The following is a 24,440-nucleotide window of genomic DNA, read 5'->3' as shown; positions in this document are numbered from 1 at the left end:
CGTGAGCCGATGGGGGCGGGGAGAAGCCCGTAGGGGCCAGGACAAAAGCCGGATCCCGGGCGGCTGCGTGAGGCTGGAGCGCTCCGGGCTTTGGGCGCTGAGGCGGGGCCTGCGGAGGGAGCGCCGCGCACGGACTCTTGCAGAGAGGTTAGTAGCGGGCAGCTGCTTTCGCGGGAGGGACCCCACTTGCCCCAGGAGCTTCCTGCCTCCCTCCCCCAACCCGGAACCGCCTTCCCGGACGCCGGCTTGGTGCTCACGTGTCGTCGCTGCACCTGCTTAGAAGTTTTGGGGGTCTTCGCTTTAGGTTAGCCTTCGCTCGGAACCCCGGCCGGTGGCCGCGTGTGGACTACCCCACCCCCACACTCCCGCATTCCAGTTTCTGGGAGTTTGCACAGGGTGTGCCGTCGTACTGGCTTCTCTTCCCTCCGCCAAACTGCATTTGCACTATCCAGGCGCCCCTTACCCCGACCGGGGCCGGTCCTCGAGCCTCTTCGGGCTTTCGCGGGCTCCCTGTTGTCCCCATCCGGGTCTCCCCACCGGATGCGGGGGACGGGAAGTAGAAAGAGTGGTGGCCACTCGCCCCACTCCTACCCGGGCACAGGCCCTTCCTCTGTTTTTCGTGGAGAGTCGACTGAGTCTCGCGCCGAGAAAGTGGAGGGAGCGAGTGGGGCGCGCAGCCTTGGCGGGCCACGCGGGGCCGGGCTGCTCCAGGGTGCCCGAGGCCTGGCCGCGCCGCCAGGACCTGCCTGTGGGGCAGCGGCGCGGGAAGGACTCTCCTCGCCCTGGAGGTGCCGTCGCGCCTAGCGTCTAAGCGACAGATGGCCGGGGTGCCAGTCCCCCTCCCCACCTCAGGCGCTGACACGGAGCCGGCCGAGGCTGGATTCTGAAGGAGCCCGAGGATGCTGCCGCCGCCCTCCTGTAGAGCCTGGCAGAGGGCCAGACCCAGTGCCGTCTGCCCTCTCCAACCTTGGCAGATACGGTGCAATACCGAGGACTTCTGCCACTGGGTGGTCCCCTGGGGTCTGCATGGCTGGAGGACTTTGGAGAGCGGGGAGGAGCAGTGCATGGCAGTTTGGCCAGGCAGCCCACTTCTTCCACTCTTCAACTTTGCTCTTTCAGCCAGCGCAGGTCCTTGAATATCTGAAGTACTGGGTGAGGGAAAGCTGGTAGACCCCAGCTGCCCAGGGCTGGTGATTTTCATTTCTGAGCAACAGAATTTCTGTTCAACAGCGTGGGCCAGCGTGACAGGAAGAGCCCTTGGACATGGGGCAGCGGGTGTTTCTGTCTCCATTCTGACACTATGCTTGCTGTAGTGGGGGACCTTCACAGAGTTCTGCCTCTCCCCTTCACCCCAGGAATTGCTTGTCCTCTCAAAAACAAAACCCACACCAATACTATGGAAGCTAATCTAGAGAAGAGTGCTCTTTGTCTTTCCAGAGAGAGACCCTAAGTAGCATCCCCAGTGCTTCCTCTGCACTGGCTGTGTCCCAGCCGTGCGTTCCCCGGGCACAGGCTCCTTTCATTCAGCCTTGCTGTGGGTTGCTTCAGTCCTCAGTGGCTGCCGTGGAGGAACCCAATCCTGGGTCACTTACCTGTCTGCAGAAAAGACCCCATTCAGCACATAAAGTCCTTCCATCGGGGAGATAGAGTGAGAGAGAAAGAGAGTGTGTATTTGTGGTCAAGTTCCTTGACGTGATTACCCCCAAGTGATTTATACTTTTACTTGTTATTAGATGACCATTCCTGGGGCCCCAAAGCAGACCCCTGGGATCTTAGCTCTGTCCTAAATCCCCCTATCATCAGTTCGACAGCATATTTAGTTCCTGGGGAGGCAGCCTAAGACTTCGGTGGGGTCGATCTCCAGACCCAGATTGGTCTACACTTTTTTTTTTTTAACACTTAAGTCCCAGTGTCACTAGAGTAGATGCTCATAACAGGTGGTCTGTGGTCACAGTCATAAGCACCTTAAAATGATATCCAGGGTCAGGTAGGGGCACATTTTTCTGGGCTTCAGGTGCTCAGGAGTCTGAGACCTCAAATGGGTTAAGAGCCACTGCCCTAGAGAGACTTCTGGGACCCCTCTGAACATTTCATTTGCAAGTTTTCTCCACCCCGGCTACTCCCTGGGTTTGTGAGCCTTACCCTCCATTGGTGACTATGCAGAGGCCAGATTCTTTCCCCACGGTTACTCTATGGTAAATCCTGTCTTGGCCTTGAAAGGGTCTGCCCCATCTAAGCCAAAGTGCTCTGGTGGCATATCTGTTGTTTTGGTAAGCTGGCAAATCTGTTCTATCCTGTATCGTCCCCGTGTTGTGTCTCCTTACCCCACCTCCCTATACGCGGTAGAAATGAACTCTTGGGTCTGAGATTTGATCTGGGGCTCAATAAATTGGAGATTTTTCAGCCTAGAACATCCCTTTTCTCAGCCTTATCCTTTGCCTGCTTTGGAAGGTGCCAGATTGGGGGGTGGGGTGGGGGTTGAGACATTGTTCTGGTAGTGTGTATCAGACTGCTTTCTGCTGGGGAGGCTTAGCTGAGGAGCTCCTTCGTCCTGGAGTTTGATGTGTCTGAACCACTGAGGGTGGTCAGCAGCTGCCCTGAGTCTCCTTTCCCTGTCTGATCTGCCCTGGGTTGCACTCTGTTTGGGAGGTGGGGGCAGGTGTACCCATCTGATTTCAGGACCAGTTTTTCTGGTCTGAAGTCAAGAAGGTTGGGAAATGGAGCTGGAGTGGGTGGGGGGTGGAGGACTATGGGACACTGGGGCCAGCTGAGGCATCGCCTTTGGAAACTCATGTTGAGTTGGAGCCGGAAGTCATCCCAGGGGAAGGCCAGAAAAGGGAACATTTCTTTTGAGCCCCTTCCCAGCTACCCCACTTTGGGCCAGACACCAGACTGAAAGCACCCATTGTGCTAAGCTAGAGACGAGCTGGGAGGCTGAGGGGGCCAGCCAAGCCAGGCTTAGAACCTGAAGCCCCAGCCTGGCCATTTGGGAGAGAAGTGGAGTGTGTCCTCTGGAACTTTGGCCTTCCCCCGAGCTGGGGATGGAGACCAACCTTCCTGGGTGTATAAACGAGCCCAGTCTCTAACCCCACCCTCCTTCATTTGAACTTGACTTTTTTTCCCCAGCAATTTCAGCAGCTTCAGTTCTGGATCTTTGTGGGAGAGAGTGGAATGACTTTTCCTGATCTGGCCAAACTCTTAGCGTGAATGATGGTTTGCTTTCCCTCCTCTTGCCTCTGTTCCTCTTCCCAACTTGCTTCTCTCTCTCTCTACCCTAGAGAGAATGGATGTGTCAGGGCACAGTGGAAGTGGGGGAAGATAAAGAAATTGTCGTCACAGACCCTTCTGTGAGGTGAAGGGGGACCCGGCCTGGCCTTGGGAGAAAAACTCTCAGACTGAGGTGTGAGATTGTCTGGGGACCAGGAATAAGGTTTTGGGTTCAAGTCCTGCATCCCCCTGCTTATTAGTTTGACTTTTTGGGCAAGTTACCTTAATTCCTCTGAGCTTTTAGTCCTCATCTAAGAAATGGGTATATTTCAGTGTGCCTCACAGGAGTGTCTCCATGTGTGTGACAGAGGATGACTTCTCCTCCAGTTCTGGCTCAGTTAGAAGTGACCAGTATAGGGCAGTCCCTAGGGAGGCCTGTGTTTTGCTTAGAGCTGGATGATTCAGTGGGGCGGGTGGGATGCACTGAAGGTCTCTGTTCCCTTGCCCTGTGTCTGCTCTGAACTCAGGGACGGGAGTCTAGTGTCCTGGGAGAAATAAACTCGGAGATGACGCTTCCTCTTGGCTCCTCGGGGGCTTGATCCTGCTTGAGGTTAAGCAACTCACTGCCTGGCCCTCAGCCTGGTGAGGAGTATAAGTGGGTGAAGTGGGTGAGTCTGGGTGTGGGGGAGACAAAACCTGTAGGGGGAGTAAAGGCAGCATTGCACAATTCTGGCTGGGCGCCCCATAGGTCACAGAACCAAAGGGTGTGTTCCAGTGTCTGTGTGGGACCTCGGGTGGGACCAGTGCTCCGGTTTGGATCACATCACTGATATTCCTGTCTCCCCATCCAGCTGCCTTTTGTTCCAAGATAAATGTAAGCTGGTTTGCTGAGAAGAAGTAAGAGACCGGGTTGAGGCCAAGAGTCCCGGGGAAGAGGCCACCTTTGTCTTTCTCCATCATCTTCTCTCTCCCATCATTTCCTGATCCTCCTTTCTTGACCCTCAGAAGCGCTCATTGAGATCTCCCTGCCATCCCTCCTGCTGCGCCAGTCCTCATTCCCTCTCTTGAGGAGCACCGAGATCTGGTTTTATTGTTTGGGGGCCACAAGACATGGGTCTGTTTCCCCTGCCCCCTCCCACCAACTCCTGTTCCCCCACCAGGTAGAGCAGGTCCCTCTGCAGCCATGTCGGCCAAGGCGATTTCGGAGCAGACTGGCAAAGAACTCCTTTACAAGTACATCTGCACCACCTCGGCCATCCAGAACCGGTTCAAGTATGCCCGGGTCACCCCTGACACAGACTGGGCCCGGCTGCTGCAAGACCACCCTTGGCTCCTCAGCCAGGTGAGCCCGCCCTCGCCGGACCCTTCTTCCGTGCCCGGGGTCAAAGGAAGAGGAAGGATGGGTTTGGTGGAGACGGCGTAGCAGGTCACGTGATGGCAGACTGCCCACATCGTTGGGCAGCATGCAGTGGGCCGAGCGGGGTTTCATGTTCTGCCGTGGGCCCCACATGTCAAGGTGCCCTGGGAGAGCACGTGGGCTTGGAGCTAGAAAAACTGGAGTCCAGATCGAAGCTCTCTGTTGATAAACCATGTCACCTGGAGCAAGCCCTTTTACCTTTCTTGAGTGTCTGGTTCCCCGTCTGTCGGACTGGTGGAACACTCACCTGTGAGCTGTCCGGTTCAGCAGTAATGTCTGGAAAGCATTCAGTGTGCCAGCCGGCACTTGGTCGGTGCTCAGGGAAAGTAGTGTGTGCCCCATTCCCCCAGGTGGACACAGCAGGAATGTCACAGGTCTATGAGGAAGTGTGCCATGGGCTCTGTGTAGAGTGGCCAGCAGCCTTGGGCGGCCAGCGTGGAGTTGAGCCTCCTCTGTCCGGCTCCCTGCAGGGCCACTGTTGGGAAGGGGAGACTTCCCGGGCGTGGCCCAGGGAGCAGGACCAGGACCCATGGCGGCTTCCGGGGGTGCGCGTTCCGTCCCACTGCCTCAGGAGGTGATGCCTCCCCTGGCTCACAGTGTCTACTTGCTGGCCTTATCGGCAGGATCGAGGACCGGGATGGAACTGACCAGATCTCTAAGGTCCTTTGTCACCCCAGGGCTATCCCTCTGCCCCTCCTTTTGGAGCACAGGTGCTGGTCCATATTCTGAGGACTTCATGGTTCAGTGAAGCTAAGATAGCACATAGGGAGGTTAGGGAATCACTCATTCAGCTGGTACTCCGTGCCAGGCCCCATCCTAGGCACGGATGGCTCTAGATCCTTGGCTGTCAAAAGAAAGGTGTAGGCTGGGATAGGGGAGGGAAGCTTCTAGGAGTTGACCTGAAGAATGGGTAAGTGGATTGGAAGCCATACAGGCTGTTCTGTGCTTTGGGACCCCAAACTATAGCCTTTGGCTCTCCTTTTTCTTTCCTTGCTCTAAGTACAAACCCCTCTCGTTCCAGAGCTTGGTGGTCAAGCCAGACCAGCTGATCAAACGGCGTGGAAAGCTAGGCCTTGTGGGAGTCAACCTCACTCTGGAAGGCATTAAGTCCTGGCTGAAACCACGGCTGGGGCAGGAGACCACCGTGAGTGCATGGGAACAGCCGGGGTGGAGGCAATGTGGGAACAGAAGCAGATGCGGTCCCCTCCAGATCAGGAGGGTGCGTGGATCACCCCACACCCAGACACCCTGCAGCGTGGGGAAGGCGAGGGTCCCGCAGGGCTAACTTGAGCAGGAGGGCCAGGCCTGCTGATCGCTTCCAGCTCTGCCATCGGTGAATGGCAAGATGGGCTGCAGAGTCACCCCAACACAGTTTCTGGCCAGGTGGAAACGGTCTGTTTCTTAAAGGCAAACATGGAGATGGGTCTCTGAGGCCCTTTCTGGGAACTCCGTTCTTTTCAGTTTCCAGAAAGGGCACGGCAGCTCATGACGTGTATATCTAAGAGGGTGGGTAAGAAGAAGTTCCAGAAAGGAGAGGCAGACTCGTTTAGGCAGAGACATTATGGGGCCAGAGCCTCGGATGAGGCTGTGAATACTGAAGGGTAAATTCGGTTCTTGGCTTCTCCCAGCTTGGTGGTTAATGTCAGCTCTGGAGATGAATGCTAGAGGGAGAGATGGTTCGGGAAGATCTAGGAGAGGCTCGGGGATAAAATTGTGGTTCTCCTTCTTGCTATTACAAGGGTCTGGGAAACAGGAAAGGGGGAGGGGGCTGAGGCGTCCCCGAGACCGGGGAGGGTGTGCTGTCCTGTCTTGGGTGACTGTGACCAGGAGTGTGCTGTCCTCTCCCTTGGCTGTCCCAGAAGTAGGATGAGGATGGTGGTGGAGCCAGCTTTCTCTCTCTCTGGTCTTTCTGAAATCAGCTCTTTGTGGTAATTTCCCAGTTTCTGGCTCTTGGAGTAAAGAGGGCTTTTGAAAGTCACTCGTGGACCAGGGGGCGGAGGGATCTTGACTGGCCTTTGTGCTTGCAGGCCTGTGGGGAGAGAACCGCAGGGTTGGGGGCTGAGTGGTACCCCCATGGCAGTCCTCATGCTCCCTTCTCCTTGGCTGGCTGTTGGGAGGGGGATGTCAGCGCCTGCAGGAGCGGGTCATTACCTCTGACAGATCACTGTCTGGTCCCTGACTCAGCAGTGACGCATGCGGGCGGGCGGGGGCTTCGGGACACACTGGGATGAGGGCTGTCTAGCCTCAGCGGCCGCCAGGAACACACTCAAACTGATTAGCTCTGCAGGCCTGTTGTCCTCAGCCAGAAAAGTGTGCGTGAAGTGTCCCCACACCCCACCACCGCCTCCCGCTCCCATCCCTGCTCATTCCTTGGACCTGGACTTCCGTCCTTGGTCTGGGTTTCTCTGCTTGAGCTCTGGGATGGAGAGCCTTGATTGGTCTGGGCTCTTTAATTTGTGCGACTGATGGCAGGAGGGAGAGGACTCCTGATGTCTGTGCTTCAGGGCTGGGGCAGTGTTGTCAGCCTAGCTCATTTTGTCAGCCTCAGAGAGGAGGCAGAACAAGAAGGTGTGAGGTCAATACACTTCCAGGTGTGGCCACCACAGGGGCAGTGGGCGGAAGAGGGGGATCTCGTGGAGACTGCTGTAGCTTAGGGGTCTGGACACATTGCCCTGGTTTCTAGAAAAATCTCTCTCTGTCAGATGTTGTGGCCCTAGTACTTGGGTCCCGCCTCTGATGGGATGGCCGGGTGGAGGGAGCAGAGGGCAGCTGTCCTGCTCTGGGGAGCAAGGCCTGCTGTCCATCTAGACTTCAGCTTCCTCAATCCCCACAGGTGGGCAAGGCCAGAGGCTTCCTCAAGAATTTTCTGATCGAGCCCTTCGTTCCCCACAGTCAGGTATGTGTGAGGTAGCTCCAAGCTGGGTCCTCTCCCTCCTCCCTTTGTGTTTGTTGACCCTAAAATGCGAAAGGAAGAAATCAAGCTGCTGGAGAAAAGTCAAAGGGACCACAGTCTCTGAAGTTGTACCTAGGGTCTGAGGGTGCCATGGAGCAGGGAGGCCAGAGACGGAGCAGGGAGGAGTGGGGGTTGGTCACAGAGGGGGCTGCTCAGTGCTCGGATGAGAAGGACTCGAATTGAAGGCAGGCACCCTTCCCCAGGTCAGGTCCCTGTGCCTGAGGCTGGACTGTCAGCTAGCTAGGCAGTGGCCTCTTCTCTCCCCTTCCTCTGAGGGGAAGATGGTGCACAGGTATCCTGGGTGAGTGCTCTAGGGCTTTAGAAATGAGACCGCAGGGGCTGGACTCGCCAGTTCAGTGCTCCTCAACTGCGTGGTGCTGCCTTCCCCTTCAAGGCAGAGGAGTTCTACGTCTGCATCTATGCTACCCGAGAAGGGGACTACGTCCTGTTCCACCATGAAGGTGGGGTGGATGTGGGCGACGTGGATGCCAAAGCCCAGAAAATGCTCGTTGGCGTGGACAAGAAACTGAATCCTGAGGATGTCAAGAAACACCTGTTGGTCCATGCTCCTGGAGACAAGAAAGAGTTGAGTGAGAGGGAGGGCTGGCAGGGGGCGGCAGGGGGGGCGACAGGGGGGCGGCAGCGGCTGACAGCTCTGGGCATGGAGCGGGGAAGGAGGCAAGGCCGGCTTCCCTGTGTGGGCGTCCACCCTGCCTCACCCCAGCATCTGGGTGGGAGGGTAGGCACAGTCCTTCCCTGTCCCGAGGAGGGTGTTGGGTGCTGACGGGAGGCTGGCTCAGACTGAAACACGTTGTCTGTGTCTGTCACCTCGCTGCCCCTGTCTGTCTGGCGCCGCCGCCTCCAGCTTCATGCCTGACAGCTCCTTTCCGCCTCAGTGGCTGAAGAGTGATGTCCAGAGAGCAGGGTTCACTGAGGAAAGAGAGAGGGTGGCAGGGCCAGTATGGGGAAGTGGAGCTGTCGGTGGCAGTGAGAGATTGTTGGGGGGCTGCTGAGCCCGCTCCCTGGCTCCCTGAGGACTGACCATCCCTCTCTCCTTCCTCCTTTAGGATTCTGGCCAGTTTTATTTCCGGCCTCTTCAATTTCTATGAGGATTTGTACTTCACCTACCTCGAGATCAACCCCCTTGGTAACTGGCTGTGTTGGGGGAGGGAGGGTACTGAGCAAGGGGCAGTTATAACAGGGTCCCGGTGCCTGTGGTAACCCTGGCCTTGACCTTGGGAACATCAGACTGGCCCCCCCACCCCGCTGCCCCCACTTATAGAGGGCACTATAGACTGGTGTATGTTTGCAGAGGGATATCTGGGCTCATGGAGTGCAGTCTCCTGTTTCTGAGCTCTCAGAAAACAGTGGTTATCCCTCTTCTAAACCAACCCCAGCTTTCTTCGATTTTAATTTCTTCTGTGTTGGGGAAGTCCTGATTTTGACCTGGCTCTCTCCTGTGGTTATTCCTGCCAGTGGCTTAAGCCGAGCTACCAGGATTTGGGCTGCCTCTGCACTGACTTGACACTCAGGCCCTTCTGTCCCCGCTGTGCCCCTGGAGCAGCTTCCAGGGGTGGGTCTGTCACTGAGCCCCAAGGCTGGGAAGACATTAGTCCCAGCCTCTGGGCTGTGAGGGAGGAAGGTGGTAAGAGCTGGCTATGGCCAGGGCTGCTCAGGGCAAAGTCTGGTTCCAGATTCCAGCTGGGGATGCAGCCCCTAGAAGGAACCAGATGGCTCTCTGCTAACTTCATTAACTAAATGGCCCTGGGGTAAACGGAGGGTGTGCATCCAGTTAGTCAGCAGTAAATGAATCCTGGCTGGGGGCCCAGTGCATCCCATGGCTCCTCACTCACCTAGACACTTAAGGTTTCCCATAGCCAACCCCAGGACACGGATATGTCCACCCCTGGGGGCAGGGTTTGTCTCCCAACAGCAGCCTGTACCTTAACACTTTTCGTTTTAAGGGCAAGGCTGTGGAAGGGTGAATGGTTAGGTTGAAGGCGTGGAATGCAGCATTTAAGAAAAAGTTGAAAAATTGCCACGGTGAGATCATCCAGTTAGTGGCAGCCAGCGAGGAGACAAGAGCATGGCTGTGTGACGTCATGCCTCTCTTTGATGCGCAGGGAAGCCTGGTCCTTAACTTAGATCGCTGGGTGACAATCCAGAGTGCTCAGAATTGCGAGATTCCAGGTCGATGTTATACTTTTGAGAAAGAATGAATAGGACGTGCACCTGGAATCCGTGGTCCCCGTACAGAGAAAGAGTTTGAGACAGAATTTGATGATTTCGTAGAATGTCTGCTTCGGCAGAAAACGATGGAACGTCTAAGTGACGTCAGGAGGCAGCAGGATAAACTAATAAAGGAAGGAAAGTATGCGCCTCCACCTCCCCACGTGGGATCCCAGACCCGGAGCAGAGCTGCTGCTGACGGCTGGAGGCTGATTTTCTTGTTCTTTCTTCTCCCCAGGAAAGTTCAGTTACTAAAAACCTCTTTGTGAAAGTGTCTAAAAATAAAGGATTGCTCTATCCTGTTAAAAAAAAAAAAAAGAAAAGAAAAAATTGCCGGGTTAGTTAAGAGTCCAACTCCTGATTTCTGCTCAGGTCATGATCTCATAGGTCATGGGATTGGGGGGTGGGGCTCAGCACTCAGCAGGGAGTCGCTTCTTTCCTTCTCCTTCTCCTTCTGCCCCTCCCCCGACTTGCACACCTCCCCCCTAAATAAATACATACATACGTACATACATAAATCAATAGTTTTTAAAAATTGTCATGGCAACTAAAACAGACTTCCCTGTCACTTTACCTATAGGTCAGAGTGGAGGGGGGTGTTCTTAAATTATTTATTTTTCTTTTAATGGGGTACTGTGTGGAAGGGCCATCTGTTTTTTTTTGTGGAGCTGGGTAGTTGCTGGGTCGGGGTGGGACCCGGGAGTGGGTGGTTGGTGTCTGGAGAAGCCTGTGGAGGGGTTTGGAGATAGGTGGTTGCCTCCACCCAGGGCCTGCCTCTGATTGCCTCTGTTTTTCTCACAGTTGTGACCAAAGATGGCGTCTATGTCCTTGACTTGGCGGCTAAGATAGATGCCACAGCCGACTACATCTGTAAAGTGAAGTGGGGTGATCTAGAGTTCCCTCCTCCCTTCGGGCGGGAGGCTTACCCAGAGGTAAGGCTGCTGTGGGGAGGAGGTGGTGGGTGAGGGGGCCCTGGGAGAAGGTGACTGGTCTCGGGAACATCAGGGCACCACCACCACCACCACCCCTGCCGCCATGGGCTATATATTTGGCAGGAAAGGAAGGTTGAGAACCATTTAATTTTCTTAAAACCCCAAAGGAGGTGGGGGTGGGAGTCAGCCAAGCCTCTGAATCCTGGCCAGAAATCCTTTTAGACTTCTCTCTCAATCAACCTCCCTGGGCTCTTAACTTGATTTGTCGATAATTCCAAGTGGCTCTTGCTAATCCTGCCGGAGGAAGGTAGTTCTCTTGGCCACTTGCTGAGAATTTTAATTGCTCTTTCCCACCACCCATCCTCTCAAGAGGTCCTCAGCAGGATCAGGCCTATGAGTCATAACCCGGGCCAGGGGAAGAGGTTGGGCGGGGAGAAGGGATGGGGCCTGTGATGAGCCAGGCAGGCAGACGTTGGGTGTGGGGGGCCGTGATAGCAGCAGGGTGACCTAGTGAGGCTTGGGACTTGGGCAGAGGGCCAGGGACTTGAGGTCAGAGACAAAGGAGTTGGGAAGTTTGTCCCCAGGTCGTGGCTATGGCCATACGTGATTTCGGTACTGGAGGACGTCCTCATGTTTCATCCCAGGCACTTAGGATCCTGCACAACTCCTCTCCCTGACTCTGTCAAGGCTTCAGGACCTCTTTATGTATCTCCAGGGAAAGAGGCAGGGTCCTGGGACCCAGTGAAGGGGGTATCCCCAGGACCCACCTGTTGCTCTCTGGTCCCTAGGAGGCTTACATTGCAGACCTGGATGCCAAAAGTGGGGCGAGCCTGAAGCTGACCTTGCTGAACCCCAAGGGAAGGATCTGGACCATGGTGGCTGGAGGCGGTGCCTCAGTCGTGTACAGGTGACAGAGGGGCTGCTGCAGGGAGTGGCAGCCGGGTCTGCCCGGAGTCCACATGTGTGTAGTCTGGATCAAATTGCCTCCCCTCCAAGTAGGGGTTGGGAATCTTCATTTTCTCCCCATGGTGCAGAACAGAGGCTCTGGTGAAAGCCTGTCCTCTATGCTGTCTTCTGCAACTTTCTTGTTTGCTTCCAAATGAGGTCACTTTTATTAGTTTTAATCTTTGTAGTTAACAATACATGCTTCATGCAGAGGTGTAGTAAATACAGAGAAGAACCTGAAGGTAACCCTTGCCTGGCTGTTCCCCCACCCCTCCTTCCTTTCCAGCTGTTTTAATGCCCGTGTATGTCTTCATACTTTCACACTTTATAGGAATATTAGGCTCATATTCTATACTCTTTGTGATAATTAGTGGTTTTTGTTTAAAGCACAGTAGGGATCTGCTCATTCCCAGGCAGGAGGCTGCTGTGTTCCCTTCTGTGCCTGGCTCAGCCCTCCTCTGGCTGCAACCATTTCACTCCTCCACTGGGCAGCCCGGCAGGGACTCCTGGCAGGGATTCCTGGACTGCATGGTTTTTCTTTATGTCTGGAAGTGCTCCTTGTTCCCTTGACTTCCCAGTGCGGTGGGGAAGTGTCCGTCCTGAGCCCCACGATGGCCTGGGGCTAGCAGAGCTTACTGCCAGGGAGAGCCTGAGGCAGTGCAGTTCACTTTCAGGTGTGACTGTGGTGGACCATGGAGGGTCTGAGGCCCAAGGGGTCAGTCCTATAGGCTGACTCTAGGGCTCTGGGGGCACCTGCTGTCCTCCTCAGCACCAGGCTGCCACCCTCTGCCACTGGAGTCCGAGCCAGCCTTGACTTCTTGTATCTCCCCGGCAGTGATACCATCTGTGACTTAGGGGGTGTCAACGAACTGGCAAACTATGGGGAGTACTCGGGCGCCCCCAGCGAGCAGCAGACCTATGACTATGCCAAGACGATCCTCTCCCTCATGACCCGGGAGAAGCACCCAGATGGTGAGACACACATGCTCCTTCCCCAGGATGGCCCCTTGTGCTGTAGTGGGAACAGCTCTGGGCGAGGACACACTGGGGTGGTGGTCCTGGTCCTTTGCGGCCTGGGATTAGTCACCTAGCTTCTGGACCTCTGTTTCTCCAACTCTGCAATGGGCAGTGTGGCCTCTGTCGGATGGGGAGCTCCGGGGAGGCAAGGAAGTGATGTATACAGAGAGCCCTACGAGCAGGTGCAAGGGCGGACGTAGCCATGTGCTCTTACTGCCGTAAGCTCGGATCTTAGTGGCCTGCTTTTTTTTTTTACATTTGTTGTTGGGTTTTTTTGTTGTTTGTTTGTTTGTTTTAGTGGCCCACTTCTATGTTTACTATCTGGGCTGTGGGATTCCCAGCTTCCCTTTACCACCTGTCCAGTATTTGGGGATTAAGTCTACCAGCTCCCCTTCCCTTGAGCCAGAAGAGATTCCGACCGGGGTTATCCACAGACCAAACTGAGTTTCTGAGTGCCAGTCAGGAACAATATAGAGGTTTGGTGGGTTTTCATTAACCACCTGCTTGGTGAGGCAGGTGATGGGAAGCCTAGTTGGTTAAGACTGAATGGATGTTGGGGAGGCCAGACTGCTCCCCACCGCACCCAACCCCTGTACTGATACCTCTTAACGCTTGGGGGACCTTTGCTTAGAGAGGAGATAATACCCGCAATTGGATTTCTGGTAAGACGTTCAAGTCTGCCTTTCTAATGACCCTTCTCCTCCAAACACAGGCAAGATCCTCATTATCGGAGGCAGCATCGCAAACTTCACCAATGTGGCTGCCACGTTCAAGGTAACCAGCCATGGAGGGCTGTGCAGTTTCTGGTGAATGTAGGTTTGGGGGAAGCCAGGAGGGGAGGTTTCTGTAAGCCAGGTTTGAGGCAGAAACTGGGTTCCATGATGTACCCATTTCAGTAGGGGCTCTTGTCCTGGGGTTCCTTGTTGGGGATGCTGAAGACACTGGGATAGATTCGGGTCTTCTCCAAAAGGTCAGAATGAGGAAAATGGTCCAATGATCTGGGGCCCTTGTTCTTTCAGCCAGGGCCTGTCAGCCCGGGTCCCTGTGCACAGATCAGGGGCATCGGCACAAAGTTCAGAGTGTGAGGCTGGTCAGGAAGGGCGACAGCACTAACGGGGCTCGAGAGTCTCATCCCCTTCTGAGCAGCCACCTCAGGAGGCCAAGTCTTGCTCCGTACCATCCAGTGCTCAGTGGGGCTCTTCAGAAGAGCTTGTCCTACCTGGTAGTCACGTGTAAGTTTTGAGAGTAATGAATAAACAAATGTCAGCCTTCAAAGTGATCCCTGAAGAAGCAGGGGACCAGGCCTCATCAGTCTTGCCTAAAACAGGGTCTCCTTAATTGTTCCTGATCAGCAGACAGATGGGAAGCAGGTGAACCTTCACAGCTTTGTGCTGACTTCCACACAACTGTGTAGTCCAGTGGAGGTCTTGGTAGGTAGGGTGCTCGGGTCTGGGGCTGGACCAGGTTTATAGCTTCAGGTGCAGTGCCATGGGTGACAGATGTCACATTCTGGACCCTGTAAACTTACCTCCTGTCTGGGGAGACAGAACTCCGTACACACCTGTTCTCCCAGATTGTTTCCAAGGTAGCTACTCATTACAAGCTCCCCAAAATTGCTGGAGGAAGTTTTAGTAGGAGTTGGATGTTTAAGTGGATCGTGGCCTGATAGCTCGGAGAACTCTTGCCTAGGACCCTGGCCTCGATTTCCCCCGAAACTGCAGTTAGTGACAAGGCTGACAGGAGCCAGCATCCCTGCGCATTGAGGGGTGTGACTCCCAGGTACCTCAGCAATAGCTCGTGTGCCCGCAAGTCCTGGGCCTTCTGGTTACTCGTGGGTGGTCTAGTCCACATGTGTGAAATTCTTGCCTGCCATGGCCTGCCTGCCTTCTTCGCCAGAAACATCTCTCATGGCGTACACCCTGGCATGTTTATCAGGGTTATAAATAATTGACTTAGGACTGCCTGATTTTTAGTCATATGTCTGTTGGCCCTTCATGCTTCCAGGGCATCGTGAGAGCAATTCGAGATTACCAGGTCCCCCTGAAGGAGCATGAGGTCACCATCTTTGTCCGAAGAGGTGGCCCCAACTATCAGGAGGGCTTGCGGGTGATGGGAGAAGTCGGTAAGACTGGGGGGACCTTTTCTCTGCCTCCTTGGGTTTCCTGGAAGCGGGTCGGTCCTCAGACACTTGCTCACGCAACCCCCTTTCTGGATGGGCAGCTTGCTTCAGCATCCACTCTCTCTGCTCCTGCGGTCAGAGCCCCGGCCCTAAACTTCGCAAAGCATTGCTGTTCAGCTGCGTGACAAATATTTGTGGAACACCTGCCCTGTGACAGCAGGCCCTTGTGCTGCTGAGAACAAGGACTGTCCTGTCAGGTAGCACAAGGTACTGGGAAAGCAAACAAAGCCGAAGGGAAGGATAGCGTGTGTGGGAGGGGACAGGGCCAGTTTTAATGGGGTGATCAGCAAATGCTTCACCGAGAAGGTGACATTTGAGCAGTGAGCTAGAGGAGAGGAGGGAGCAGCTCTGGTGGCTGTGGTGGGAAAGGCAAGTTCCAAGGGCCTGAAAGGAGTGTGCTGCTCTGTGGGACCAGCGGTCAGGGCTGAGGGAGCAAAGGCGGGGTGTTGGCAGGCAAGGCAGAGAGGCGGCAGGGGCTGTGTGGAGCTGGTCCAGGTGCCGGGAGCACTTGGCCATGTCCCTGGGCTGGCAGCCTGTGGAAGACTTTGTGGTTGGAAGGGTTGTTTGGCTGCCTGGGGGATAGCAGGTTCAGAGGCAGGAAGCGAAGGGGGAGAGGAGGCGAAGGGCAGGTAACTAGTAGGATGGAGAGCATCGTCTCTCACTGAGACGAGGTGCAAGAGCGTGCTGGCATCTGCCTTGGTTTCTTTTCTTCATTCTGCATTTTTCGGTTCTCTGGCAGATTCATGAGACCTCACCTTTGGGGCTTTCCAGAAGCTGGGGGACCTCATCTAGGTCTGGACTAAGATTGTGTCTCCCTAAGTTGACCTCACTGAGCCTGAGATACGTGAACTTGGTCACCAGCAGCTTTGGTCTTTAGTGTAGCCCCCTTTGCTCAGAGCAGTTATGTGTGGGCCAGGGGTTTACCCCTTGAGGTGTCAAGAGAGGGGACAGGATGCTCTTGCTCAGGATACGTGCTGTGCCCTTTGACCGGAAGGGCGAAAACTTTTCATCCTCCCGTGTTCCCAAATCTGGTGGATGTGGCAAACGGGAGTCCACCTACGTCACTCAAAGGGGTGCCCGTCCTCATTTTCACCTACAGCTCAGTTCCTGCCACGGGGACAGCACAGTGAATGTTCATCACAGACCACTAAGCTCAGAGGACATTAAGCAAGTAAATGATTACTAGAAGATGCTGTCCAGTGGGCATGTGTGCATACAGTGAGGCGGCAGGGTGGGGGGGGCGGTCAGGGAAGGCCTTCCTTGAGAGGTGGCACTCAGGCTGAGCTGAGAGACGGGAGGGCTCTGAGCAGAGGAAGGAGGAGGAGGGCCAGGGCCCTGAGGAATTGAGCCCGGGAGATCGGGAGCAGGGGCCAGGCCACGCACACGTCGAGGTCAAGGGTTTGGAGAGCCAGTGACCAGAGGCCAGCAGAACCATGCAGACCTTCCTAATTACACTCACAGCTGCTCCAGGGTATCTGGAAAGCTTCTTTCTTGTTCTTAACAGCAGGTGGTCTTTACAAAGAGGTGTTTGGTAGTGAAAATAGGGCATTTGGTCTGCCCTGGATAACTGGTCTTGTGCAGGGGCCTCTACAGAGTCATACGGACTTGGGTGTTTACTTAGAAACTTGAATGACGGACTCTTTTCTTTCCCTCACAGGGAAGACCACTGGGATCCCCATCCATGTCTTTGGCACAGAGACTCATATGACAGCCATCGTGGGCATGGCTCTGGGCCATCGGCCCATCCCCAACCAGCCACCCACCGCGGCCCACACTGCAAACTTCCTCCTCAATGCTAGCGGGAGCACTTCGGTAGGTGCCCCCTGCCCTCTACCTTAAAGCATGCCTCCCTTCCATCCAGAACACGGTGTCCCTGCACGGTCCCTAGCCATCTTGGGGCACCGGGGAAAGACAGATTGGTTTCTTTTTTTTTTTTTTTTTTAAGATTTTTATTTATTTGACAGATAGAGATCACAAGTAGACAGAGAGGCAGGCAGAGAGAGAGAGAGGAGGAAGCAGGCTCCCTGCTGAGCAGAGAGCCCAATGCGGGGCTCGATCCCAGGACCCTGGGACCATGACCTGAGCCGAAGGCAGAGGCTTTAACCCACTGAGCCACCCAGGCGCCCCGACAGATTGGTTTCTCTATATCTGCCAGTTTTTTCCTGCCCAAGCAAGGTAGTATGATGGAAAGACCAGGGGGTTTTATTACTTTAGGTTTTTAAGTAAGCTCTACACCCAGCATGGGGCTTGAACTCACAACCCAAGATCAAGAGTTGCACATTCCACTGACTAAGCCAGCGAGGTGCCCCTGGACTAGGGGGCTTAAAATCAGACCAGAGTTCAAATCATGTTGAGAGCAGGACCTTGGCGGGTGTCATACCTCTCAGAGCCTCAGTTTGCTCATCTGTGACATGGGACAATACTAATTCCCAACTCAAGAGGGCTGTTAGGATGATAGTTTTGGAAGCACTTTGTAGAGAATAGTTCTGTACATGGTTCGTGTGACCCCATTTCTTTGGGCCTTAAGGACTCAAAGCTTAAGGACCAATAGCTCTTTTTCCCAGTTGCTATCCGTGATTCTTACTCTGTCTCCTTATCCCTCCCCAGACTCCAGCCCCCAGCAGGACGGCATCTTTCTCTGAGTCCAGGGCCGATGAGGTGGCACCCGCAAAGAAGGCCAAGCCTGCCATGCCACAAGGTAACTTGTGGGCCCTCCCCGCTGCCCCCACCCCAGTCCACCTGCCCTGTCCAGGCCCTACAGGGGCACTGGAACAAGGTTGGGGCTTTGCTGTAATAGTGGGCATGGCAGATGGGCCTAAATGGACATGAGGACATGAAGACTCAGGCCTTCCTAAGCCTTCCCAGAAATACCCGGAGGTGGCGAGGCCCTCCAGACTCTGCTTCTCAGTGGAGAGCAGGAGCCCAGAGCTGGGACGGCAGGGCAAGCGCCCATGTGGTAGTTCCTGCGCATCCCACCTTCTGGGGTACTTCTGAAGCCCCCCCGCCCTTTCTTTGAGCCCACCATAAGAGCCCATGTTGATAACCAGCCCATCTGCTTGTTGCCTCCCCTGTCAGGGAGGTCAGGGAGGTCAGGTCTGCATCCTCTGGTTCGTCAGACGTGACCCCTGCCAGCTGGCCCTTGCAGCCCGGGTGAGATAATAGGTGTTGATCCGCACAGGGCTGGTGCGGCCTCTTCCTGGTGCAGACAGCGTGTGCTTGAGGCATTTTGTGAACTAGCTCCACCGGCTCCGGGCATTTGAGATTGTAAGCTGTTTCTCAGCCACCAACTTTGTCTCCAGCACAGGGACAGACCCCAGTGACCTACTCATCTTACTGTGCTTCAGGGGGACAAACACGGGGCTTGGCTTTATGAGGGTGGGATCTGGCCCGCCGCCCCTCCACCAGGCTGGGGGCCTCTGGTGTTCAGCAACCCCTCCAGGCCTTCTTGCCTCTCCTGCCCCCTCTCTGGCCCTTTGGTTTTGCCCTTTCTTGCTTCTGCTCTGCCGATCAGTGCTCTCTTCTCTTCTGTTGGCTTCACTCCTGTCTGTTGTGAAACAGATGAGAGACAGGGAGGGCATCAGCCCTGTGAGGCTTGTCTTTGGGACCCTTCCCTCTTCCCACCCTCTCCCTCCAAAGTCTCCAGCCACCAGCAGGTGACTCAGCTGCCTTGGTCATTTTCTTTGACAGATTCAGTCCCAAGTCCAAGATCCCTGCAAGGTAGGATGCCTCCACCCCGCCCCAGTCCTGTGTGTGGCTTTGTTAGTGGGTTTTAGTATTTACTATGTGCTTTGTTTCCCCCCCCCCACACCCAAGTCCTAGTCTTTGCTCTCTCTCGCTTTCCCACCCCTGCTTAGTCGCTCCCACCCCTACTCAGCACCCTCCTGGCCAGCTGTCTCTGGCTCCGCACTCCGGACAGGACAGGGTAGGGAGCTCGGGAGCAAGAACCAGGCCCACAGCCTTGGAGAGTGGAGTGGTGCCTGCTGAGGAGGGAGGAGTGTCGTGGGAAGGAGGGAGCCATGGAAGCTGAAGGGGTAGTGGCAGCCTCAGCCCTCTGGGATTCCCATCTGGGTCTCAGGGTCTCTACTTTTTTTACTTTTCCCACCTAGCCTCAGCACTGCGTCCTCATCCCTGAGCTCTCCGTGTCAGCAGCGGGTTGACTTCTCTGGGTTTTGGGTGGAAGACAGGCTAGACAAGTCAAGGAGAGAGGTAGAGGTCCGGATGGATGTGCCAGAAATCTCTAGAGGGGATCTGGGCGTTGGTGTAGGAGGTCACTGCTTACACGAGGGACATTGGCTGTGCTCACTCATATTCACGCAAACACATGCCCCCCACCCCACCCCAAAAGCATCAGGGCTTCCACTTAACTTTTTGACATTCACAGCTGTGGGAGGATTTTCCCTGGCGGAAGAGAAGCTTCTGATGGTGACCTTTGATCCCTTGCTAAGGGGAGGGGAAGGGGCACCTAGGCTAGGCTAGGATATCCCCCTAGAAAGGCCAGGAATGCAGCACTCTCACTATCTGCCTTTGATCCCTGTTTCCTGTCTCTGGAAAGATTGTTTGTTACCTGAAAGACCAGAGCTGAGGCTGAGCCCTGTGCCAGAAGAACAGGTGCCTACCCCGTTCTGAGAGCTCTTCCACCCACAGGCTGGGGTTCTCTTACTGTCAGTCCCTGACCCAGCAGAGGAGCCTGGTAGGGGACGTTAGCCCTGCTGCTGGTGTGCCGAGGAGGATGGCCTTCAGCTCTGCCATCTATGTGCTCAGGAAGGACCACTCTTGAATTCTGCCCTTTTCGTGCTGGAGGTGTGCGCGGGCTTGTGGAGACTGCAGAAACTTTGTCCCGTTTCTGTACTCTCTGGGGTAGACAGATGCAGGTTTGTGTCCTTGCTTAATTCTGACTTGGGGAGGCTCCCCTTCTGGCTTGTGTCCCGTCCTCCTCTCTGGTACAGTTAAGCTGCATCGTAATTTACTATATAATCTGGCCTTGATGCTAGGTGACAGGACCTCCGTCATCCGGCATCTCTGAGCTTCATGTTTCGGGGCCTGGGAAGCGAGGGTTCTGGATTAGGTGGCTATCTTTGTTCTGTGATCTCATGTCTCCTGAGAACCCAGATGGGTCCGGTGACGGCAAGTCCCAGGTATTTGCAAGAGCAGGAGCCCTCCGGTATGAGAAGCTTACAGCTGAGAGGGAAGAAGCAAGCCTGCGTAGGGATGAGAACCCTGCATGCCTTGGGAGAGTGAGCTCAAATTTAATCAATCAGACCTTGAACCTGATTAGCCAAGCCTGCACTAGTACACTAGGTTAATTAATACCAGATGGCCCCTGAGCTCAGGGCCTTGTTCTCCCTGAAGGAGCTGAGAACCTCCCCTGGGGCTACTTCCCTCCAGCGACTTGCAGGGAATGGGAGGGACGGGTCACCTGTCTGCAGGGTAGTGAAGAGGCCTTTCCCTTCAGGCTGCGCAAGCACTTCCGACAGCTCTTCTCCCCTTCTTTTACCTCTCACTCTTCTGTCTGGTGGAGAACTGCCCAAGAGCCTTGTTTTGAGCAGGAGAGGGCCACCTGCTCTTTGCTCTCTCTCGCTTTCCCACCCCTGCTTAGTCGCTCCCACCCCTACTCAGTACCCTCCTGGCCAGCTGTCTCTGGCTCCTGCTAGAGGGAGGAAGGCAGGAGGGTGGGGACAGCACAGAAAATGATGAGAGGGTGCCATGAAGCCAGTGTGCTCAGGCCAGAACCTCAGGTAGAAATCGGGCTGCAGCCAGCCTTTTCTGTGGACCTACACTGACCTAGAATCCTGAGGATTCTGATCCTGACCTGAGCTGGATTACATCCAGATTTAGAATTGATGATTGTCGGGTTGTTTCAAGTCGTGTGGCCACCAGAATCGGGAGTGCTTGATGTTTTTTGTTGATCAAGCCTAATTGATCATCTGCATGTAAGCAAAATGCTGATCACGTGCCTTTCCTATGAGGCGGAACAAGTCCTGTAGGGATTCTCCACCCGTGGTGGGTCTTTTCTCTGCACGGGAGTGCTTTCTGTGCTCACTGCCAGCTACTTACCAGCTAGGCAGGTCCTCTTAGCTTTCTTGCTCTCTCTGCCACCTCTTGACCAAGAAACCAGGGCACTCTTCCCCCAGTTCTCAGAGTCCCAGCCTCTTGACATCCCTTTGCCATGGTGATGAGCTCCCTTCTCTAGACCTGGCGTGGAGGGGCGTGGCAGCCCCTGCCGGTCTCCCGGGAGTGTGTGTTCTAGGACTCGCTGTGTCTTTGCCCACCAGGAAAGAGTGCCACCCTCTTCAGCCGCCACACCAAGGCCATCGTGTGGGGCATGCAGACCCGGGCTGTACAGGGCATGCTGGACTTTGACTACGTCTGCTCCCGGGACGAACCTTCAGTGGCCGCCATGGTGTACCCTTTCACGTGAGTCCCACCACAGCCAGAAACTGGAGATGGCTGCCAAGGGGGGTTTTCTCAGCTCCTCTCCCTCACTAAGATAGACCCTGGGGGAGCCAGCAAGATTATCCCCGTTGCTGGGGATCCATATTCCTGGGGGATCTGCTTCCCACACATGGGACCCCATCTTCCATCTTCTAGATGAAGCTCCTCCCCTCAGCTTCCCTCTCCCCAGCCCTGACAGTTAGGGGGTATCCTGACCCTCTTCTTTTCTCACAGTGGGGACCACAAGCAGAAATTTTACTGGGGTCACAAGGAGATCCTCATCCCTGTCTTCAAGAACATGGCTGATGCTATGAAGAAGCACCCAGAAGTAGATGTGCTGATCAACTTTGCCTCTCTCCGCTCAGCCTATGATAGTACCATAGAGACCATGAATTATGCGCAGGTAGGTCAGTGGGCGCTGGGGTGGGGAAGCAGGGGAAGTTCCTGAGTGGTGTCTGCTGGCAATGCCCCCTGGGACAAAGGGGTTGGCACTCAGGACTGGCCAGTGGTGTGGGAGAAGGTCATCAGATACACTCGATCTTTAGAAGGTAGGATGATAACTGAGGGCAGGCAGGCTGGCCAGGGCAGCTTACCTAGGCTCACAGAGTCCATTCAGTATCCTCTTCCCCCACCAGGTCCTCTCTGTGCTGCTAAGACCGGCTTTCACAACAGAATCAAAAGCAATTATTTTTTTTTTTAAGATTTTATTTATTTATTAGACAGAGAGATCACAAGTAGGCAGAAAGGCAGGCAGAGAGAGAGGAGGAAGCAGGCTCCCTGCTGAGCAGAGGGCCCGACGCTGGGCTGGATCCCAGGACCCCGAGATCACGACCCGAGCCAAAGGCCGAGGCCTAACCCACCGAGCCACCCAGGTGCTCCCAAAAGCAATTTTATTTTTAAAGATTTGATTTATTATTTATTTGACAGACAGAGATCCCAAGTAGGCAGAGAGAGAGGAGGAAGCAGGTTCCCTGCTGAGCAGAGAGCCCCATGTAGGGCTTGATCCCAGGACCCTGGGATCATGACCTGAGCTGAAGGCAGAGGCTTTAACCCACTGAGCCACCCAGGTGCCCCCCAAAAGCAATTTCTTATTATAAAATTATTACATGTCTATTACAGAGGAAACTTAAATACTATCAAGTAAAAAGAAGAAAAATTGAATACCTCAGTCAGTTCCAGTTTCCCAGAGACACAGTTGCTAACATTTTAATATATCCTTCTGCGTTCCTTTTTCTGGTTTTGAACATGTGGGATAACACTGTACGTGACTGGTAGTCCGTTTTCTTCAGTTACTCATTCTACATCCTTAAATATTCATTGGCAACATCAGTTTCACCTTTCCAGGTCTTGTGGTGAGCATCTTAAATGGGCATTTGCATATATCCTTAATTATTTCCCCAGAATAAATGTCTGGAGGTCACACTGCTGCATCAGAACTTGCAGATTTGAAAGCCTTTGATCCGTCCTGCCCAGGTGCCCTCCAGAAAAGTTAAAGGACATAAACTCCCATCATTGTTTCAACAATGCCTGCTTCTCTGTACCCTGGCCAACACTGAATGTTTTCATTTTAAAAACATTGGCTCCTCGTTAGTATAGTGGTTAGTATCCCCGCCTGTCATTTTAAAAACATTTATTTGGGGCATCTGGGTGGCTCAGTCAGTTAAGAATCTGACCCTTGATTTTGGTTCAGGTCATGATCTCAGGGTTGTGAAATCAAGCCCTGCATCAGGCTCTGTGTTGTTCATAGAGCCTGCTTAAGATTCTCTCTGTCGCTCTCCCTGTGCCCTTCTACCCTTGCTCACCCTCATGCTCTCTCTCTAAGAAAAACAAGCATGTAATTGACAAGTGATAGGCATTCTATTTAACTTGCATATCTTTTTTTAAGATTTTGTTTATTTGAGACAGAGAGCATTAGAATGCAAATGTAGGAGGGGAAGAGGCCAGGGGGAAGCAGGTTGCTTAAACAGCTGAGCCAGCCAGATGCCCCTAATCTGCATATCTTTGATTATTAATTAAGATTAGCTTTAAAAAACATTTATTGACTATTTATACCTTGGGTTTTTTTTTTTTTTTATTAAGACTTTATTTATTTGAGGGGTCGCCTGGGTGGCTCAGTGGGTTAATGTCTCTGCCTTCGGCTCAGGTCATGATCCCGGGGTCCTGGGATCGAGTCCCGCATTGGGCTCTCCACTCCATGGGGATCCTGCTTCCCTCTCTCTCTGCCAGCCTCTCTGCCTACTTGGGATCTGTCAAATAGATAAATAAAATCTTAAAAAAAAAAAAAAAAGACTTTATTTATTTGAGAGAGAGAAAATGTGAGAGCATGAGAGGGGGCAGAGTTGAAGGAGAAAGCAGACTCCCCACTGAGCAGGGAGCAAGATGTGGGACTCAGTCTGGGGACTCCAGGATGATGACTTGAGCTGAAGGCACTTGGTAACCAACTGAGCCACCCAGGCACCCTGACCATTTATATTTTGTAACTTGCTCTCTCTCCCCCTTTTTTTTTTTTCCTGAAGTGTTTGTTACTGAATTGTATGAGTCTTTATAGATTAATATACTGATTTTTCTGTTCAAAATTATTGTTCGATCCCTGGCTGGCTTAGCGCAGTATAAGACTGGAGAACGTAAACTTGTTTTGCCATCTCCGTGAAGCAAAAACCAAAGCATACCTGCTGAACATGAGCTGCCTTTTATTCTAGAGCAAAGCTTAGTAAACTATAGCTTAAGGGTCAAACCTATTCCACTGCTTTTATAAATAAAGTTTTATTGGAACACAGCCATGCTGTGTTCATTTATGTATTGTCCACGGCTGCCTTCATGCTACAAAGGCAAAGGTTAATAGTTACAGCAAGAGATCACATGACCAGAAAAGCCAGAAAAAGTTTGCTGGTCCCTGGTCTAGAGCGAAAGTCCTGCCCACGCCCATTCCTCCTGGCTTTCTCCCCCAGTCTACTCTCTAGTTTGGGTGTGGAAGTAGCTCATTTGTGTTCCATACTAACCGTGGGACATAGACCCTGGGACCCTGCTTTAGGAGTAGGCACCAGGACAGATGGGGAGCAGGTAGGTCCGAGTCTTGTGAGTTTTTGGATGGGAGGGAATAGAGCCACTTTTGATGGTAGGGGGTTTTCA

The 24,440-nt window shown here is 54.0% G+C and overlaps 1 protein-coding gene across 2 annotated transcripts in view; it reads left to right on the top strand.

The window, feature by feature from the left end:
* Positions 1-24,440, top strand: part of ACLY (ATP citrate lyase) — a 43,135-nt gene continuing 18,695 nt past the window's right edge. Inside the window, exons 1-16 of one of the 2 annotated variants that reach the window (XM_045080693.1) lie at positions 1-147; positions 4,368-4,549; positions 5,646-5,768; positions 7,458-7,520; positions 7,972-8,162; positions 8,645-8,724; positions 10,608-10,738; positions 11,527-11,645; positions 12,519-12,655; positions 13,413-13,474; positions 14,705-14,822; positions 16,537-16,691; positions 17,487-17,577; positions 18,567-18,596; positions 21,152-21,293; positions 21,546-21,714. In XM_045080693.1, the coding sequence (XP_044936628.1) occupies positions 4,391-4,549; positions 5,646-5,768; positions 7,458-7,520; positions 7,972-8,162; positions 8,645-8,724; positions 10,608-10,738; positions 11,527-11,645; positions 12,519-12,655; positions 13,413-13,474; positions 14,705-14,822; positions 16,537-16,691; positions 17,487-17,577; positions 18,567-18,596; positions 21,152-21,293; positions 21,546-21,714 (1,770 nt within the window). In that variant the 5' untranslated portion in view covers positions 1-147; positions 4,368-4,390. The remainder of the gene's footprint in view (positions 148-4,367; positions 4,550-5,645; positions 5,769-7,457; positions 7,521-7,971; positions 8,163-8,644; positions 8,725-10,607; positions 10,739-11,526; positions 11,646-12,518; positions 12,656-13,412; positions 13,475-14,704; positions 14,823-16,536; positions 16,692-17,486; positions 17,578-18,566; positions 18,597-21,151; positions 21,294-21,545; positions 21,715-24,440) is intronic. The other variant, XM_045080694.1, reaches the window with a different exon arrangement.

Source organism: Mustela putorius, unplaced genomic scaffold (assembly GCF_011764305.1).
Source record: "Mustela putorius furo isolate JIRA1106 unplaced genomic scaffold, ASM1176430v1.1 tig00000487_pilon_pilon_pilon, whole genome shotgun sequence".
Classification (NCBI taxonomy): Eukaryota; Metazoa; Chordata; class Mammalia; order Carnivora; family Mustelidae; genus Mustela; species Mustela putorius.
The sequence above is the reverse complement of the archived record's forward strand: the minus strand, read 5'-3'. Positions and strand labels throughout refer to the sequence as shown.